The 21,055-nt window shown below is 40.3% G+C and overlaps 1 protein-coding gene and 1 pseudogene across 1 annotated transcript; both read left to right on the top strand.

The window, feature by feature from the left end:
• On the top strand, positions 21-9,501 carry ORC6 (origin recognition complex subunit 6). The gene is made up of 7 exons (XM_005691947.3): positions 21-535; positions 1,740-1,869; positions 3,759-3,922; positions 4,141-4,230; positions 5,439-5,551; positions 6,593-6,661; positions 8,947-9,501. Exons 1-7 carry the CDS (start codon positions 471-473, stop codon positions 9,072-9,074), a joined length of 759 nt encoding a protein of 252 aa, XP_005692004.1. The 5' UTR covers positions 21-470; the 3' UTR covers positions 9,075-9,501.
• On the top strand, positions 12,822-20,620 carry LOC108638111 (annotated as a pseudogene).

Raw genomic sequence — 21,055 nt, 5'->3', positions numbered from 1 at the left:
AGCCCCGCCCCCTCTAGCTCCGCCTTCGCACCCAGCAGACGGCTTCTCGATTGGTCCCCCAACTCCCGCGTGTTTATTGGTCCCTGTCACTTCACGGCGGACTGACGGACCTAGGCACCAGCCAATCTCTCCACGATGTATGAGAGGGCGGGGGCAATGCGGAGTACCGGGGAAGCTCTAGGCGGCAGGAAGGGGCAGCCGGAGAGAAAGGCAATACTAGAGTCTCTCCAGAAGGGAGGAGTGGAGTGAGTGGAGCCACCCCAGCACATTCACTTTTTGCCTTGACGTGTGTACTCGCAGCGCGCACGCGCAGAAGGATGGCCAGGATTGGTTTGCGGGGCAGTCGGAACTTCTAGTCCTAACCAATCCAGGTGCCGCAAGGGGGGGCGGCCCAGCCTTAATTGGCTAGCGCAGCATCTGTGCGCGGGTTTCGTCTGGTCTCAGCTGTGGGTGTCGTCCTAGTCCGGGCCATGGAGTCTGGTCTGATCAGGCGTTTAGCCCCGCGCCTGGGCATCGCCGAGCCGGAGGTGCTGAGGTAAGTCCGGCTGTGCACGCCCCAGTAGCCCTGCACCCTCCTCAAATGGGGCCCCATGCTTTTCCCGCGCAAAGGCAGGATTTAGGCTCTACATCAAGAAAATCCTACCGGCAATAGGCTCTGTGAGCTGGCCGGAGGGGCGAGCGGCCCCTGGGACCAGCTGGCATTGTGAGATGCACGGTGGTGGGAAAGCGAGAGAGGCGGAGAACTTGGGTCGTTTCCCTGAAACTTACTGAGAGTGCGTTTACGGCAGAGGCAGACGGGATACAGAACCCAAGGAGGGCAGTGTCTGGTGGCCACGACATGCAGTAAACGAAATAGGATTGGTGTGCGGAGCCGCGGCCTGTGCCTGCTTTTAATTTAAACAAACAAACAAAAGAACTTTCCAGAAAGCCTCGGAGGGGTTGCTGTTTGCGCTGAGACTCGATTGATAGAAGCTGCCAGCCACGGGAAGATGTGGGAAGAGGGCCCAAGCTGGCACAGCAAACTGTACAAAAGCCCGGAGATGGCAAGGGCCTTTGCAAGATCCAGGGTTAGAAATAAAGTATTTCTAAATACTTTAAACTGTGGAGTGCAGGACTTAACTCTGGAGGGCAGGGCTAGGCCGGGTGCCTGGGCTGTGGATTAGTTGAGGGAAGGGAAGGAGCATTTCTTAAAAGACAGGAAGTATGGCCTTCTGCACTCTTAATCATTTAGAACAGTGGTTCTGAAAGTGTAGTCCCTGGACCAGCAGCATCAATATTTTCTTGTCACTTAGTAGAAATGCACATTCTTGGGCCCCATTCTAGGCCTACCGATCAGAAACTTGGGACTTGTTTTCACACGCTCCAAGGTGACTGTCATAGACATTAAGTTTGAGAACTACTGATTTAAAGGAAGGAGGAACCCTGGTTTCACCTGCCTGCCTCTGTCTGCCATAGTTCATGCTTGTTCCAGTAATGGAAGGCTGAAAGAAGGGTTGGCCTTTTTTGAAGGATTTCAAGAACTTAATTCTTCCTGAAAGGATTGGAGCACAGTGATGTTCGGAGTCAGGGGGTTTGTTCTGTCTTGTAGAACCCTGTCCTCTCTCAAAGGATGTGAGTTTCATTCCCAGCCCCAAAAAGAGTGTGGGTCAGAATGAAGTCCACCAGGCTGAATTTATTGCTTACCAAAGTATTGGGCAAACTTCTGAAAAAGAAAGAGTTTTAGTGAATGTGTTGCTTAGGAAAGCGGAGGAGTACTTGCGACTGTCCCATGTGAAGTGTGCTGGCCTGTCTGCACGAACCACAGAAACCAGCAATGCAGTCATGTGCCTGGACCTTGCAGCTTCCTGCATGAAGTGCCCCTTGGACAGGGTAAGTAGGTCCCACTGAATGTCTGAATACTCTGGTGTGACTCTGAAGTTTAATCATATGTTTTCATCTCTGGTTGTATTAGCCCCTGTTACAACTCTGTTTTAGAATTTTCATCTAGAATATGTAGAATATGTTACTGTAGATGAAGTTTAGAACCATTGTGTCAAGTTGCAGAAAAAAACTTTTTTGCAATGATCTCTTTACTCTTTACTACGTACTTTCCCTGAGCACTTCTTTCCTTATACAAAGGCATCTATCAAACTGCCACTAGCATCATCCTCCTAAATCACATACTTTAAAACCATTGTATTATTTTTCTTCCAATGTCACAGTGATTGAGAGCCAAGCTATGGCAAGACTCACATGTTGAGACCAGATCTCAGCACCACCAGTTACTAGTTCTGTGAGTCTCTTGTTTCCTCATCTGTCAAGTGGGGTAAGAGGTATCCATTTGGAGAAGACTCTTGAGAGTCCCTTGGACTGCAAGGAGATCCAATCAGTCCATTCTGAAGGAGATCAGCCCTGGGTGTTCTTTGGAAGGAATGATGCTAAAGCTGAAACTCCAGTACTTTGGCCACCTCATGCGAAGAGCTGACTCATTGGAAAAGACTTTGATGCTGGGAGGGATTGAGGGCAGGAGAAGGGGACGACAGAGGATGAGATGGCTGGATGCGTCACTGACTCGATGGACGTGAGTTTGAGTGAACTCCGGGAGTTGGTGATGGACAGGGAGGCCTGGCGTGCTGATTCATGGGGTCCCAAAGAGTCGGGCACGACTGAGCGACTGAACTGAACTGATTTCACTGGATAATTGTAAGGAAGAAACAATGTACTATATGTAGCACTCTTAACACAGTGCCTATCACACATAAGCATCATGCTACATTGATAAAATGGTGGCATTGTAAACACCATTGACTTCCAATGGGTTGGCTCGCCATTACCATCAAACTCTCCAGCCTCTCTTGATCCCTGCTAACCTCAAGCTACAGTATTCACTTAACAGGCCATGCACTTTAATGACTGACTTTGTAAATGCACTGCCTTTTTTTTTTTTTTTAAACCTGGGATGTTCTTCTAGCAAGCTCCTGTTTGTCTTAAAATGACCTCACTTTGCTGTCACATCCTTTATTAAGCTTTTCTTCCCCAGGCAGAGTTGGTGTCCCTCAGTCGTCGTCCCTCCTGTTTCTCTCCCAGTCTCCGTCTCCTGTCCCTTTTGCACACACTCACCCTCCCACTAGTCCCACACGCCACTCCCACTGCTTCCCTCGTTCGTTTTTCCAATGGATTACAAATTGGCACCTTTGTTAAAATAAGTAGCCATATATATATCTTCTCTGTTTTTTAATTCATGGACTTCTCACGTGACACTAGTGGTAAAGAATCCACCTGCCAGTGCAGGACGCACAAGAGACATGGGTTCTCTCCCTGGGTTGGAAATATTCCCTGGGGTAGAAAATGGTACCCTAGTCCAGTATTCTTGCCTGGAAAATTACATGGGCAGAGGGACCTGGCAGTCCATGGGCCTGGCTACAGTCCATGGGACCTCAAAGAGTCAGACACAACTGAGTGTGCACACATGCACGCGTGTGCACACACACACACGCATTTTTAGTTCACAGCTCGGCATTGGTAGTATTATGTTGTATTTTAAAGTATCTGCACACACATGTGACATGACTGCCTTTCTATAGATATGAGCTATTGCAAGCACTAGTTAACTTGTCTGACATGGTTACTGATTTTGAGTAAATGAAGCTAAACCTTTAGGTAGAGTGACTTGCCACAGAAATAATTAATTTTGAAAAGTTGACTTATTAAACAAGTGTTAAAGGTACTAATATAGAGCACTTACGATTTTTATGATTCATTTCTTTTTCCTTTCAAAGGCTTACTTAATTAAACTTTCTGGCTTGAACAAGAAGATGTATCAGAGTTGTCTTAAATCGTTTGAGTGTTTATTGGGCCTGAACTCAAATATTGGAATAAGAGACTTAGCAGTACAGTTTAGCTGCACAGAAGCAGTGAACTTGGCTTCAAAGATACTGCAAAGGTATGAGGCATATAATTAAAACTCAGTACTGATACGTAAATTGAAAGTATCCAATGTCCTGGTAATTTTCAGTTTAAAAAATAATTAACATGCTGAAGTGACAGAATGTATTTCTTTTACATTTAAAGTGACACATTTATGAGTTTGTATTTGCATTTTCAGTCCCTTTGAAACAATATTTTCTAACAAATAACTCTGTGAACACTGGTTTTACTCAGCTATGAGTCCAGTCTTCCACAAACACAGCAGGTGGATCTTGACTTATCCAGGCCGCTTTTCACCACTGCTGCCCTGCTTTCAGCTTGCAAGTAAGTGTTCCTTTTACCGTTCAGTAAAGTCTGTAATTTATAAATAAATTTCTCATTCCCAAAGAATACTTCTAATTTAGTTGATTTTGACTCGAAGCATATTTTCCTAAATAACAATAGTGGCCAAGTGACCCGAGTCTCAGTTTATCCCACAACAGATCTGACAGCTAGGAATTAGTGTTGCCTGAAGGCTACTTGCCAATATATAAGCTGGGTAATCTGATTTCAGAGTCTGCCTTTTTTAAATCGTGAAATCTATCATTAAAATAGCATTTAGTTGTGATTTTCAGTCACATTTTTGAATTGTTGATTACAACTCTTTTTCAAGTAATTTATAAAACAGTTCAATAATAAATTCTTAATTTGAATCTTTGGTGTTATCTATATGTATACTGACTGAAATGTTACCCTGGAAATATTGGTAATTGCTGTCTTCATCTAAAGTTGTCTTGTTTTATCTTGCTAGAAAACTCCTCAGAAAATAAAATTAGTTGGCTGTTGGACAATAGGTTTTTTTACTACCTAACCACTAATTTTGATGTGTTTGGCTCCATTAGCTACTATTAGTGATTAATTGGCCTTAATAGAAAATGCCCTTTAATTCAATACAACTATATGGAAGGAACATGGCTATTATAGGAAACAATATGGACAGATTTACTTTTGAAACCAAGTTTCACTGAGCAAAAAAAGATTCAAATAGGTCTGTTATCTGAAATAAGAAGCTCACTTTGTATTTTTCATTAGTGGTTGTTGTGAATTGTTATTAGGGAAGAAGTTTTTGGAGGTGAGAGTGGTTTATATTCCTGTAGTAGCATAAATATAAGCATCTTGTGTTAAAGTGAATTAAATATTTTAACATGCTGTAATTGCCACTCAGCAAATTAGTTAATATCTGAGATTTACTAGAAAGAGTTCTATAAGGCATGAAGCGCTACAGTAGATGTCTTTATGTGTCCTGTTTGGTACATAACAGATAACATGTATATTTTAATTCTCGCAGTACAATGAATAACTAAATAAATAGCTTTAAAAGGTAAGTTTACATGATTTTTAGCTAATGATATATGTGTGAAGTAAAGGGAAAATTAAACAGATGGGAGCTCTTCATAAAGCCTGAGTGGAAAGGAAATAAGTTGATAACTGGTTGGCCAAAAAAGATAACAGTACTGATCTTAAGAACTGCAATTTATCAAATTCTTTTGTAGGATTCTAAAGGTAAAGGTGGACAGAAATAAAATGGCAGCCACATCTGGAGTAAAAAAGGCCATATTTGATCGACTCTGTAAACAGTTAGAAAAGATTGGGCAGCAGATTGACAGTGAGTAATTCATTCCATGTTTCAGGAATGTGTCACTTGAAAATGTAAACCTGCTGGTAAAAGTTAAATATTTTCAAACCTGCAAACTAGCTCCTTTCTATTTACTATCAGTTCAGTTCAGTCGCTCAGTTGTGTCCAACTCTTTGCGACCCCATGAATCGCAGCATGCCAGGCCTCCCTGTCCATCACCAGCTCCCGGAGTTCAGTCAAACTCATGTCCATTGAGTCAGTGATGCCATCCAGCCATCTCATCCTCTGTCGTCCCCTTTTCCTCCTGCCCCCAATCTCTCCCAACATCAGAGTCTTTTCCAATGAGTCAACTCTTTGCATGAGGTGGCCAAAGTACTGGAGTTTCAGCTTTAGCATCATTCCTTCCAAAGAACACCCAGGGCTGATCTCCTTCAGAATGGACTGGTTGGATCTCCTTGCAGTCCAAGGGACTCTCAGGAGTTTTCTCCAACACCGCAGTTCAAAAGCATCAATTCTTCATCACTCAGCTTTCTTCATAGTCCAACTCTCACATCCATACGTGACCACTGGAAAAACCATAGCCTTGACTAGCCGGACCCTTGTTGGCAAAGTAATGTCTCTGGTTTTCAATATGCTGTCTAGGTTGCTCATAACTTTTCTCCCAAGGAGAAAGCGTCAAACTTGCAGACTAGCTCCTTTCTATTTACTATAGATGAGATCAAGTTTTAGTAAGAAAATTACTGTTTATTTTCAGTAGCAAAATTACTGTTTGTTTTCAAATAAATAGCTTAATAGCTGTTTATTTAGCTTAATAACTAAAAACAACAATAAATGCTGTAATTCCGTAAATTCATGCCCAGAGAGTAGAGTCTCCCTTTCGAAATCTGACAAGAAAAGCCAAAGAAAAGATAGCAAGATAATTCCCCTTCTCCTTATCCTAGTACTTGGCCATTTGCGATATCTAATTTTTATTTCTGATGCAAAATATACCCCAAAACTGAAATTTAAAATTGGAGAAAAATGAACTCAGATGATATATATATATATATATTTCCCCCCCCCCCCCCAAAGGAGAACCTGGAGATTCAGCTACTCCACCACAGAAGAAAAAGAAGACAGTGATTGAACCTTCAGCAAAGGGTGAGGCATATTAATACTAGACAAAAATCGAAATTTGTACAACAGGATTAGTGTACGATGGATTTAGTGCAGTGAATAGCCCTTTGCTGCTGTAGCAGCTTGCCTTAACAAGAGTCAGATTCTACATTTGTAGCAAGATGGATGGACCTAGAAATTATCATACTAAACAAAATAAGTCAGACAAATACCAATGATATGTCCTTTATAGATGGAATCTAAAATATGACACAAATGAATTTATTTATGAAACAGACAGACTTACAGACACAGAGAACAGACTTGTGGTTGCCAAGGGGAAAGATGTGCAGGAGAGGGTTGGATTGGGAGTTTGTGACTATCAGATGCAAACTATATATAAAGGATGGATAAACAACAAGGTCCTAATGTATAGCAGGTATTGTAGGGAACTATATTCAGTGTCCTGTGGTAAGCCATAATGGAAAAGAATATGGAAAAGTGTGTATGTATATATATGTGTGTGTGTGTGTGTGTGTAACTGAATCACTTCATTGTACACCAGAAACTATCACAACATTGTAAATCAACTATACTTCATTTAAAAACAGAGTCAAATTTTAGCTAAATTCTGTCAGTTAATCATTGATAATACCAGTTTTTCAAGCAGTAGTTTACACAAGTACTGTGTAATTAAGAATATTTCTGATGGGCCAATAAACACATGAAAAGATGCTCAATATCACTAATTATTAGAAGAAAGAAAGTGTTAGTTGCTCAGTTATGTCCAACTCTGTTTGACCCCCTGGACTGTAGCCCACCAGTCTCCTCTGTCCATGGGATTCTCCAGGTAAGAGTACTGAAGTGAGCGGCCATTTCCTCCTCCAGGGGATCTTCCCAACCCAGGGATGAAGCCGGGTCTCCCACATTGTAGGCAGATTCTTTACCATCTGAGCCACCAGGGAATCAAAACTTCAGTGAGGTATCACCTCCTGCTAGTCAGAATGGCCATCATCAAAAAATCTACAGACAATAGATGGTAGCGTGGGTGTGGAGAAGAGGGAATCCTACACTGTTGGTGGGGCTGTAAACTGATACAGCCATTATGGAGAACAGTATGGTGATTCCTTAAAAAGCCATGAATAAATCTACCATATGACCCAGCAGCCCCACTATTGGGCATATACTCCTCTGAGAAAACCATAATTGAACGAGGCACATGTACCCCAGTGTTGATAGGAGCATTGTTTACAATAGCTAGGACATGGAAGCAACTTAGATGCCCATCGACAGATGAATAAAGATGTGGTGTGTGTGTATATATATACACATATACATGCAATGGAATACTACTCAGCCATGAAAAAGTACACATTTGAGTCACTTGTGAGGTGGATGAACCTAGAGTCTGTTATACAGAGTGAACTAAGTCAGAGAAAAACAAACATAGTATCAGTTCAGTCGCTCAGTCGTGTCTGACTCTTTGCGACCCCATGGACTGCAGCACGCCAGGCTTCCCTGTCCATCACCAGCTCCTGGCGCTTACCCAAACTCAAGTCCATCGAGTTGGTAATGTCATTTTAAAGCATATATACGGAATTTAGAAATATGATGGATGAGCCTTGCAGGGAAGGATTGGAGACACAGATGTAGAGGACACAGTCAGGGAGGGAGAGAGTAGGACGAGTGGAGAAAGTAACATCAGCATATGTGCACTATCACGTGTAAGGTGGATAGCTGGAAAGAAGTTGCTGTGTAGCCCAGGAAGCTCAGTCTGGTGTTCTGTGATGACCTGGAGGGATGGGATGGGGGGAGGGGAGGGAGGCTAGGGAAGGGAGGGAATGTATGTATAATTATGACTGATTTGCATTGTTGTATGGCAGAAATCAACACTGTAAAAAGTTTTTTCTTAATATTTAAATTTAAAAAAATAGAAGAAAAAATACATCTGAAGACAAACTGTTTAGGTTCAAATCCTGCTTTATCACCTACTGGCTCTGTGAACCTCAATTTCCTAATCTATAAAATATGATTAATGTTAGCACCTATTTCATAGAATTGTGGTGAAGACTGAATGAGATAATACAATTAAAGTGCTTGGTTCAAGGCTTGATAAATGTTAACTATCATCAAGAAGTCTTGAACTGCTTGGAGTATAAGGGAGAGTGAAAAACTGATGTGTTAACTTCTGTTTCCATTTTTCATTGTAGTATCTTATTCCCTGTTACCTTAATTAAGATAGACATTTTAAAGTAAATAAGCTCGCTTCTTTCTTACTCATTTATAACATAAGGAGTTTGAAACATTAAAAAAAACTTTTTCTCTTGTAGAAATGGAGAATGTAGTAGAGACCCTACATAAACCGCAGAAAGGTGAAGATCTGACACAAGATTATGAAGAATGGAAAAGGAACATTTTGGAAAATGCTGCCAGAGCACAGAAGGCTGCAACACAGTGATTTCAGCTTCCAGACTGACTTGTGCTGCAAACCAGCAGTGCACCTGCCACCTCAAGGAAAATGTGAGGACTTTGGAAATTTGTGTAAACTTTTAAAACAAAGATCCTATTCTTAACAGCAAAGAAGCCAGCCTTGGGGCTCAGCAGGATGGCTCTGATAATGGGCAGCAAATTCATTAGATCAACCACAGTGCCTGGTTGACTCAGCCTTGGCTCCCCACAGGTCTGCACTCTGCAAAATGTAATTGAAGCCACTTTGCTTTTTTGTTTTGTTTTAAGCAAAAGACAGTCGTCTGCCCTATCCATAATATGAAATTCAGGCTGAATGGAGTCTAAAGATTTTACTTAGGTTTTTGTGTAAATCTCTTGGTTTGAATAAATCCATATATGGTACAATCTTAAGTTAATAAATATTATTTTTATATGCATTCAAAGTGTACGTGTTATCAGTCTGGGAGAATTCTTGTGATGCCAAAAGCTGTCTCCCCTAACAGGAAAAAAGACTCAGCCAGGTTGCTGAACTGAACCATACTGCTCCCCAGAGCACAAACTCTTGAATCAGGCTTTCTGGGTTTAAAACCCTGCTCAGCTCTTACCACCTGTGAAACCTTGAACAAGTTATTTAGCTTCTTTATCCTTCATCCGGTTATCCCTATAGCCCAGATAGTAAAGAATCTGCCTGCAATGCAGGTTCGATCCCTGGGTCAGGAAGATCCCCTGGAGAAGAAAATGGTAATCCACTCCAGTGTTCTTGCCTGGAGAATCCCACGGACAGAGGAGCCTGGTGGGCTACAGTCCATGGGGTCACAAAGAGCTGGTCATGGCTAAGTGACTAACACACATCCTTCATCTATAAGTAGGAATAAAAGAGATGTCTACCTCATAGTATAATTGGAGGAGTATCTGAGCCAATACTTGTAAAGCATTTAGTGCAGCTCCTGGTAAAAGTATTTAGTAAGTATTAAAATATAGAAAGAAACACTTATAGAGGTCTCACATAATTATATATTAGCATCATATTAAAAAATTAAGAAACAAACCAAGGTGTGACAACATGGATGGACCTAGAGAGTGTTAAGCTAAGTGAAGTAAGTCAGAGAAAGGAAAATACCATATGCTCTCACATGTGGAATCTAAAAACAAACAGAAACAGACTTGGATACAGAGAGCAAATCGGTGGTTGCCAGAGGGGAAGGAGGGTCGAGAGAATAAGTGAAATAGATGAGGGAGATTAAAAGGTACAAGCTATGTGTTATAAATAAGTGGGGATGCAATGTACAGCATAAGGAGTATGGTCAATAATGTAATCACTGTGATGACAAATGGCAACTGACTGGTGGTCATTTCATAACGTATAGAAATATCAAGTCACTATATTGTACACCTGAAACATACATATATATGTTGTAAATCAATTATACTTTAAAAAAGAGAGACCAAGATTTATTTTCTTTGCTATCTACATACTGAAAAATATAACCTTACTAAATACTACTCATTTTACAACTATGGAAAAGGACTGGGAAGATAAGTTGCCAGCAGTTCTAAGGCATCATGCTAGACATGATTTTAACTAAGATTAAGAACACATGATCTAAGTAAATATTTCCATGAAGAATGCAATAAAGTGATTGCATCTAAATTGTTTAAACCTATTTAGGATGGTATCAGTAATAATAGTTGTTGCTTTCTATTTCCTATAAATAAGGTATAATACCTGCTACATAGAACAGAAGTAGCTAAAAGAGTGATTTTTTTCCCCCAGCCCCTTTTAATTCTAAACACTTAGCAAGCTGTTGGGGTTAAAGGCCATGATCAAATGATCCCAAAACAGGTATAATATCCCACAGCCCTGTGGTAGATGGGAATGAATGTGAGCTTTGGAACCACATGCAGTTATGTTTAAATTCTGACTTTGCCACTAATAGACTAAGGAAATTTCACAATCTTACTGAGCTTCAGTTTCCTTGTTTGAAAAATAGATATATTATCTACCTTGTGAGAATTGAAGGTAATGTTTGTAAAGTGTGTGATACTTAGAAGGCATTCACTAAATAGTACTTCTGTTATTACTTTGATCTAAAATGGGTGAGTTTTTTCCTCATTTATTTTAAGAAGGTATGTAATCTGGTTTTGGTGCCAAGATTTAGATTCTAGCTTTGCATCAAAATTAAAGCACACTCATTAAAAAAAAAAAATTGTGGTAAAATACATAAGTCGTTTCCTATCTTAACAGGTAAGTCAATATGGTCAGCAATGCTGCAGTGCTTCCCCGGTGGCTCAGTGGTAAAGGATCTGCCTGCCAATGCAGGTGATTAGGTTCGATCCCTGGGTTGGGAAGATCCCCTGGAGAAGGAAATGGCAACCCCTTCCAGTATTCTTGCCTGGGAAATCCCATGGACAGAGGAGCATGTTGGGCTGCAGTCCATGGGGTCACACAAGAGTCAGATGCAATTTAGTGACCAAACAAAAAAACAGTAGTGTTTAGTACAGTCACATTATGTGATCTCCAGAACTCTTCACCCCAGAAAGCTGACTCTACTCTCGAAACCCATTAACAACTCCCATTCCTCCCTCCCTCAGCCTCAGACAACCACCATTCTACCTCTGAATTTGACTAATCCAGCTAGAATCTTCATCTAAGTGGAATTAGACAGTATTTTTTGGTGTGTTTTTTTTCACTTAGCATACTGTCCTTGAGGTTCATCCGTATTGTGGCATATGTCAGAATTTCTTTCCTTTTTGAGGCTAATTTTCCATTGTGTGGATATACCACACCGTGTTTATCCATTTATCTGTCAATGAACACGTAGGTTGCTTTCACCTCTTGGCTGTTGTGAATAGTGCTGCTATAGATGTGTGTGTGTGTGTGTATATATAGTGTTTCTTGGAGACCCTGCTTTCTATTCTTTTGGGCATTTACCCAGAATGCTAGGTCATCTAATTCTATTTAAAAATTTTTGAGGAACCACCATACTTTTTCCATGGCAACTGCATCATATTACATTCCCACCAACAGTGCGCAGGAGTTCCAATTTCTCCACATCCTTGCCAACACTTATTTTCTGCTTTTTTTTCTTTTTTGGTCAGTAGCCATCCTAAATTGGTATGAGGTGGTATCTCACTGTGGTTTTGATTTGCATTCCCCTGATGACTAGTGAGCACTTTTTCATGAGCTTATTGGCCACTTAGGAAAATGTCTGTTGAAATCCTTGCCTATTTTTTCTATGGATTTTTGTTGCTGTTGAGTTGTTCTTTATATAGTGTAAATATTAAGCCTCTATTTAAAAAATGATTGCAAATATTTTCTTCCATTCCTAAGGTTGCCTTTTCACTGTTAATTTCATGAGAATAAATCTTAGTACTATTTGTGACCTTTCTTATGCCTTAAAAGCAAACAATGGTAATTATTTTGATTATCTGGTAGAATAAGATAATCAAACCAAGAATAAGTTTTGGTTATTTGTTTTGTTTTCTTTTTTTTAAATTTATTTTTAATTGGAGGATAATTGCTTTACAATTTTGTGTTGGTTTCTGCCATACATCAAAATGAATCACCTTTCAACTATTAGGTTGGTGCAAAAGTAATTGCGGTTTTTTTATTGTTGAAATTTTGCTGTTTGATATTGGAATACATTCTTAAATAAATGTGGTTATGTTACACATTATTTTAATGCACATTTCTTGCTTTATGTTTTTTTTTTTTTGCTAATGACACTAGCTGTTTATTTTATGTTTATTTTCAATTATGGAAATGATGTTAGACAAAATGCAAATTTGAGCAATTTTCTTACCCGAGTTCAAAATGGGTTTTAAAGTAGTGGAGATAACTCGCAACATCAACAATGCATTTGGCCCGGGAACTGCTAAGGAACATATAGTGCAGTGGTGGTTCAAGAAATTTTGCAAAGGAGACGAGAGCCTTGAATATGAAGAGCATAGTGGCTGGCCATTGGAAGTTGACAGTCACCAATTGACAGCCATCATTGAAGCTGATCTGCTTACAACTACACAGGAAGTTGCTGAAGAATTCAACATCGACCATTCTATGGTCATTTAGCATCTAAAGCAAATTGGAAAGGTGAAAAAGCTCAATAAGTGGGTGCCTCATGAGCTAACCACAAATAAAAAGAAATCATCATTTTGAACTGTTGTTTTCTCTTATTCTGTACAACAACAATGAACCATTTCTCAACTGGATTGTGGCATGCCACAAAAAGTGGATTTTATATGACATCCAGTGACGATCAGCTCAGTGGTTGGACCAAGAAGGAGCTCCAAAGCACTTTCCAAAGCCAAACTTGCACCAAAAAATGCTCATGGTCACTGATTGGTGGTCTGCTGCCAGTCTGATCCACTACAGCTTTTTGAATCCCAGCAAAACCATTACATCTGAGAAGCAGGTCGATGAGATGCACCAAAAACTACAACGCTTGCAGCTGACATTGGTCAAGAGAAAGGACCCAATTCTTCTCCACAACAGTGCCCCACCGCACATCACACAACCAACACTTCAAAAATTGAACAAGACTGAGAACAAGATGGCAGAGGAGTAGGTGGATGTGGAGTACATCTCTCTCCACGGATACATCAGGAATACACCTTCATACACAGAAGTGCATGCAGACCACCAGCTGAGAGTGGACAGGAGTACCTGGCCAGTGGAAAAGAATATATAGAACCACGCAAAACTCAGTAGGATGAAGGGACTAGGGGGAAAAATGGAAGTGTTAGTAGGATTGGACCTGCCCTCAGCAGGTGGGGGAACTAAAGCAGGGGTCCAATCCTCACATCGGGGCAATTGTCTGAGTCAGAAGAGAAACATTTAAGGCTGAGAGTGAAACAGTTGATCTGTGGCCACCTAAATGGAATGAGAATCATAATCCTTGCCACAGCCACACATACCCCAGACAGGAACGCTAGTCCCCTGGAAGGTGCAGTGGCTGGGAGCTGGAGTTTATGGATTGTGGCACAATCCCAGAGCTAGGGCTACTGTTGACTGGAGAGATGGATTGAAGGGATGTGAGAGAGGAGATCATGGTGGGAAATGCCGGTGGAGGAAAGCCAGGCAGCTATGGAAGCAAGGTGATACTGCTGAGCCACGTGTAGGGGGTGGAGCCATCAGCATAGTCTCTTTCTCCCCACATTCCAGCATTGGTAGCTGAACAATACCAAGGCTGGCCCATCAAACGCTTGACACTCTGAACTACAGAGTAGGACCCCAGCCAGGGGGACCCCTCTATGTGCCTGATGTGCTGAACAACAGAGAAAGACCCCAGGCAAGGGACCCTTCTAAGTGCCTGAATGGATAGAGCTATGGAAAAAGACTGGCAAAGAGGCCTTCTGATCACCGGCTACAAGAGGCTTAAAAAAAGACTCTGATTGATAGGGCCATAACTCTTATGCTGGAGGCAGTCCAAGTGCCTGCACACTTGGCACCACCAGGGTTCCCGCAAGCCAAGCAACTGCACCACCTTCATGGTCAACTCTCACTGGGGCAGAGCTGCCAAAGGCAAAAAAATCTTGTGTCTATGTGCGCAGGGTCGCTTCGGTCATGTCCAACTCTCTGCGACGCTGTAGACTGTGGCCTGCCAGGCTTCCACAAACTACTGGACCAACCTTAGGAGGGCAGAAACCAAAAGGAAGAAAGAATTTAACCTTCTTCAAGGAAAGAATTCAACTTTCCTTGAAGCCTGGGAAAAGGAGACCTCAAACACAGTAAGTTGAAAAAAAAGAAAGAAAAGGCAGAGAAATACTACACAAATAAAGGAACAAACTATAAACACAGAAGTCCAAATAAATGAAGAGGAAATAGGCAAACTACCTGAAACAGAATTCAGAATAATAATAGTAAATAGTAAAGATGATGAAAAACCTTGAAAACAAAAATGGAGAAAATGCAAGAATCAATGAACAAAGACCTGGAAAAATTAAAGAATAAACATACAGAGACAAGCAACACAATTACTGAAATTAAAAGTACTCTAGAAGGGATCAATAGCAGAATATCTGAAGCAGAAGAACGAATCAGTGAGCTGGAAGATAAAATGGAAGATAAAGAAGAAGATAACTTCTGCAGGGCAGAATAAAGTAAAAAGAATGAAAAAAAAAAACAAGGATAGCCTCAGAGACCTCTGGGACGATATCAAATGCACCAACATTTTAATTATAGGGGTCCCAGAAATCCCATGGATGGAGGAGCCTGGTAGGCTGTGGTCCATGGGGTCGCTAAGAGAGTGACTTCACTTTCACTTTCATGCATTGGAGAAGGAAATGGCAACCCACTCCAGTGTTCTTGCCTGGAGAATCCCAGGGGCGGGGGGAGTCTGGTGGGCTGATGTCTATGGGGTCGCACAGAGTCGGACATGACTGAAGTGACTTAGCAGCAGAAGAAGAAGAGAAAAAGAAAGGGTATGAGAAAATTTTCGAAGCGATTATAGTTGAAAATTTCCCCAACATGGAAAAGAAAATAGTCAATCAAGTCCAAGAGGCACAAAGAGTCCCATACAGGATAAACCCATGGAGAAACACACCAAGACACTTACTGATCAAACAAAGACCAAACACAAAGAAAGAATATTAAAAGCAGCAAGAAAGAAGCAAAGAGTAACATACAAGGGAAACTCTATATGCTTAACAGCTGATCTTTTAGCAGAAACTCTGCAGGCCAGGAGGGAATGGCAGGATATATTTAAAATACTTAAAGGGAAAAATCTACAACCAAGATTACTGTACCTGGCAAGGATCTCATTTAAAATTGATGCAGAAATAAAAAGCTTTTCAGACAAGCAAAAGTTAAGATAATTCAAACCAAACCAGCTTTACAACACATGTTAAAGGGACTTATATAGTCAAGAAAAACAAGAGAAGAAAAAACATCTACAGAAGCACCCCAAACAATTAAGAAAATGGCAACATGAACATATATACCAATAATTACTTTAAGTGTAAATGGATTAAATGCTTCAACCAAAAGATGCAAGCTGGCTGAATAGATACAGAAACAAGACCCATTTACAAGTGCTGTCCACAAGAAACCCACTTCAGACCTAAAGACACATATAGACTGAAAATGAGAGGATGGAAAATATATTCCATGTAAACGGGAAGCAAAAGAAAGCTGGAGGAGCAATCTTCATATCAGACAAAATACACCTTAAAGAAGATTACAAGAGATAAGGAAGGACACTACATAATGATCAAGGGATCAATCCAAGAGGAAGACATAACAATTGTAAATATCGATGTGCACCCACCATAGGAGCACCTCAATACATAAGACAAACACTAACAGACATAAAAGGACACAGGAAGAGTAGACTTTAACACCCTACGCACACCAATGGACAGATCATCAAAACAGAAAATTAATAAGGAAACACAAGTCTTAAATGATACATTAGATGAGCTGGATCTCATCGACATCTTCAGGACATTCCATCCAAATGCAGAAGAGTACACATTCTTCTCAAGTGCACATGGAACATTCTCCAGGAGAGACCACATCTTGGGTCACAAATCAAACCTCAGTAAATTTAAGAAAATTGAAATTGTATCAGGCATCTTCCCCAACCACAATGCTATGAGACTAGATATCAATTACAAGCAAAAAACTGCATGAAACACAAACACATGGAGATTAAACAACACGTTTCTAAATAACCAACAGGCTACTGAAGAAATCAAAAGGGAAATTAAAAAAATTCTAGAAACAAATGACAATGAAAACACAGCAACTCAAAGCCTGTGGGATGCAGCAAAAGCAGTTCTAAGAGGGAAGTTTACAGCAATACCATTCTACCTCAAGAAACAAGAAAAACATTGAATAGACAACCTAACTTCACCCCTAAAACAACTGGATAAAGAACAAAAAAGCCCCAAAATTAGTAGAGGGAAAGAAATCATAAAGATCCAAGCAGAAATAAATGAAAAAGAAATGAAAGACACAACAGTAAAGATTAATAAAACTAAAAGCTGATTCTTTGAGAAAATAAACAAAACTGACAAACGTTAGCCAGACCCATCAAGAAAAAAAGAGAGAAGAGTCAAATCAACAAAATTAGAAACGAAGAAGAGGTTACAATAGACAATGCAGAAATACGAAGGATTATAAGAGACTATTATGAACAACTATATGGCAATGAAATAGATAACCTGGAAGAAATGGACAGATCCTTAGAAAAGTTCAATCTTCCAAGACTGAACCAGGAAGAAATAGAAATTATGGACAACTCAATTACAAGCACTGAAACTGAAGCTGTGATTAAAAAAACTCCCAAAAAACAAAAGCCCAGGACCAGATAACTTCACAGGAGAATTCTATCAAACATTTAGAGAAGAGCTAATGCCTATCCTTCTAAAACTCTATCAAAAAAATTGCAGAGGAAGGACACTTCCAAATTCATTCTACGAGGCCATCATCACCCTGATACCAAAACCAGACAAAGACAACACACAAAAAGAAAACTACAGGCCAATATCACTGATGAACATAGATGCAAAAATCCTCAATGAAATATTAGCAAACAGAATTCAGCAACACAAAAAGCTCATACACCATGATCAAGTTGGGTTTATTCCAAAGATGCAAGGATTCTTCAATATATATAAATCAATCAATGTGATACATGTTAAATTGAAAGGCAAAAATCATATGATAATAGATGCAGAAAAAGCCTTTGACAAAACTCCCAGCACCCATTTATGATGAAAACTCTTCAGGAAAAGAAGGGCATAGAAGGAACCTACTTCAACATAGTAAAGGCCATATATGATAAACCTATAGCAAACTTTATTCTCAGTGGTGAAAAACTGAAAGCATTCCCCCTAAGATCAGGAACAAGACAAGGATGTCCACGTTCACCACTATTATTCAGCCACTTCCACCACTATAGTTCTGGAAGTCCTAGCTACAGCAATCAGAGAAGAAAAAGAAACAAAAGGAATCCAGGTTGGGAAAGAAGTAAAGCTCTCACTGTTTGCAGATGACATGATACTGTACAGAGAAAACCCTAAAGATAGTATCAGAAAATTACTAGAGCTAATCAGTGAATTTAGCAAAGTTGCAGGATACAAAATCAATACACAGAAATCACTTGCATTTCTATATACTGACAATGAAAAATCAGAGAAATTAAGGAATCAATCCCATTAATCACTGTAACAAAAAGAATTAAATGTCTAGGAATAAACGTACCTAAGGAGACAAAAAGAACTGTACATAGAAAATTATAAGACACTAATGAAAAAAATCAAAGATGACATAAGCGGAGAGATATTCCACATTCTTAGGTAGGAAGAATCAATATTGTGAAAATAACTACACTACCAAATGCAATCTACAGATTCAATGCTGTCCCTGTCAAATTACCAATTGCATTTTTCACAGAACTAGAACAAAAAATTTCACAATTCATATGGAAACACAAAAGACCCCAAATAGCCAAAGTAGTCTTGGGAAAGAAGAATGGAGCTGGAGGAATCCACCTTCCTGACTTCAGATTATACTACAAAGCTACAGTCATCAACACAGTATGGCACTGGCACAAAAACAGAAATATAGACCAATAGAACAAGATAGAAAGCCGAGGAATAAACCCATCCACGTATGGGTACCTTATTTTTGATGAAGGAGGCAAGAATATACAATAGAGCAAAGACAGCGTCTTCATAAATGGTGCTGGGAAAACTGGACAGCTACATGTAAAAGAATGAAATTAGAACACTTCCTAACACCATACACAAAGATAAACTCAAAATGGATTAAAGACCTAAATGTAAGACCAGAAACTATAAGACTCTTAGAGGAAAACATAGACAGAACACGCGATGACATAAATCAAGGCAAGATCCTCTATGACCCACCTCCTAGGGGAATGGAAATAAAAACAAAAGTAAACAAGCGGGACCTGATTAAACAAAAAAGCTTTTGCACAGCAAAGGAAACTCTAAGCAAGGTGCAACGACAGCCCTCAGAATGGGAGAAAATAATAGCAAATGAAACAACTGACAAAGGATTAATTTCCAAAATATACAAGCAGCTCATACAACTCAATGCAAGAAAAACAAGCCAATCAAAAAGTGGGAAAAAGACCTAAACAGACATTTCTCCAAAAAGGACATACAGATGGCTAACAAACGCATGAAAAGATGCTCAACATCGCTCATTATTAGAGAATGCAAATCAAAACCACAATGAGGTATCACCTCACACCGGTAGAATGGCCATCATTAGAATGTCTACAAACATAAATGCTGGAGAGGGTGTGGAGAACAGGGAGCACTCTTTCACTGTTGGTGGGAATGTAAATTGATACAGCCACTATGGAAGATGGTATGGAGATTCCTTAGAAAAACTAGGAATAAAATCACCATATAACCCAGCAATCCCACTCCTAGGCATATACCCTGAGGAAACCAAGATTGAAAAAGACACATGTACCCCATTGTTCATTGCAGCACTATTTACAATAGCTAGAACATGGAAGTAACCTAGATGTCCACTGACAGATGAATGGGTAAACAAGTTGTGGTACATATACACAGTGGAATATTACTCAGCCATAAAAAGGAACACATGAGTCAGTTCTGATAAGGTGGGTGAACCTAGAACCTATTATACAGAGTGAAGTAAGTCAGAAAGAGAAAGAGAAATATCATATTCTAACTCATATTTAAGGCAACGACACCCCACTTCAGTACTCTTGCCTGGAAAACCCCATGGGCGGAGGAGCCTGGTAGGCTGTAGTCCATAGGGTTGCTAAGAGTTGGACATGACTGAGTGACTTCATTTTCACTTTCCACTTTCATACATTGGAGAAGGAAATGGCAACCCACTCCAGTGTTCTTGTCTGGAGAATCCCAGGGACGGGGGAGCCTGGTGGCTGCCGTCTATGGGGTCACACAGAGTTGGACACGACTGAAGCGACTTAGCAGCAGCAGCAGAAAAATGGTACTGAAGAATTTATTTACAGGGCAACAGTGGAGAGACATAGAAAATAGACTTATGGATATGGGGAGAGGGGAGGAGAGGGTGAGATATATGAAAAGACATGGAAACTTACATTACCATATGTAAAATACATAGCCAACGGGAATTTGCTGTATGGCTCAGGAAACTCAAACAGGGGCTCTGTACCACCCTAGAGGGGTAGGATGGGCAGGGAGATGGGAGGGAGGTTTAAAAGGGAGGGAATATATGTATACCTATGGCTGATTCATGTTGAGGTCTGGCAGAAAACAACAAAATTCTGTAAAGCGATTATCCTTCAATAAAAAATAAATTGACTAAAAAAAAATTGAATGAATTGGTCTATGAAGTTCTGCCTCATCTGCCATATTTGCCTGGCCTCTCGCCAACTAACTACCACTACTTCAAGCATCTTAACAATTTTTTGCAGGGAAAACACTTCCACAACCATCAGGAGGCAGAAAATGCTTTCCAAGAGTTTGTCGAATCCTGAAACATGCACTTCTATGCTACAGTAATAAACAAACATTTCTTGTTGGCAAAAATGTGTTGCTTGTAATGGTTCCTATTTTGATTAATAAAGATATGTTTGAGTCTAGTTAAAATGATTTAAAATTCACAATCTGAGATAGCAATTACATTTGCACCAACCTAATAGTTGTGGGGTAGGGGAATTGTATTAACATAGTCTTGTCTAAGGAGAAGGCAATGGCACCCCACTCCAGTACTCTTGCCTGGAAAATCCCATGGACGGAGGAGCCTGGTGGGTTGCAATCCATGGGGTCGCTAAGAGTCGGACATGACTTCACTTTCACTTTTCACTTTCATGCACTGGAGAAGGAAATGGCAACCCACTCCAGTGTTCTTGCTTGGAGAATCCCAGGGATGGGGGAGTCTGGTGGGCTGCTGTCTATGGGGTCGCACAGAGTCGGACACGACTGAAGCGACTTAGCAGCAGCAGCAGCAGCAGTCTTGTCCAAATGCTCTCCTAGAGCTGGAATCCTTTACAGTTT

The sequence above is a fragment of the Capra hircus genome, chromosome 18, assembly GCF_001704415.2.
Source record: "Capra hircus breed San Clemente chromosome 18, ASM170441v1, whole genome shotgun sequence".
In the NCBI taxonomy this organism is placed as follows: Eukaryota; Metazoa; Chordata; class Mammalia; order Artiodactyla; family Bovidae; genus Capra; species Capra hircus.
The sequence above is the reverse complement of the archived record's forward strand: the minus strand, read 5'-3'. Positions and strand labels throughout refer to the sequence as shown.

Excerpts from the sequence above, each read along its gene's own strand:
- ORC6 (XM_005691947.3), top strand. The coding sequence starts at position 471 with ATGGAGTCTGGTCTGATCAGGCGTTTAGCCCCGCGCCTGGGCATCGCC. Across the intron at positions 536-1,739 it reads GCCGAGCCGGAGGTGCTGAG|GAAAGCGGAGGAGTACTTGC; the intron begins GTAAGTCCGGCT and ends TGTGTTGCTTAG. Across the intron at positions 3,923-4,140 it reads GCTTCAAAGATACTGCAAAG|CTATGAGTCCAGTCTTCCAC; the intron begins GTATGAGGCATA and ends GGTTTTACTCAG.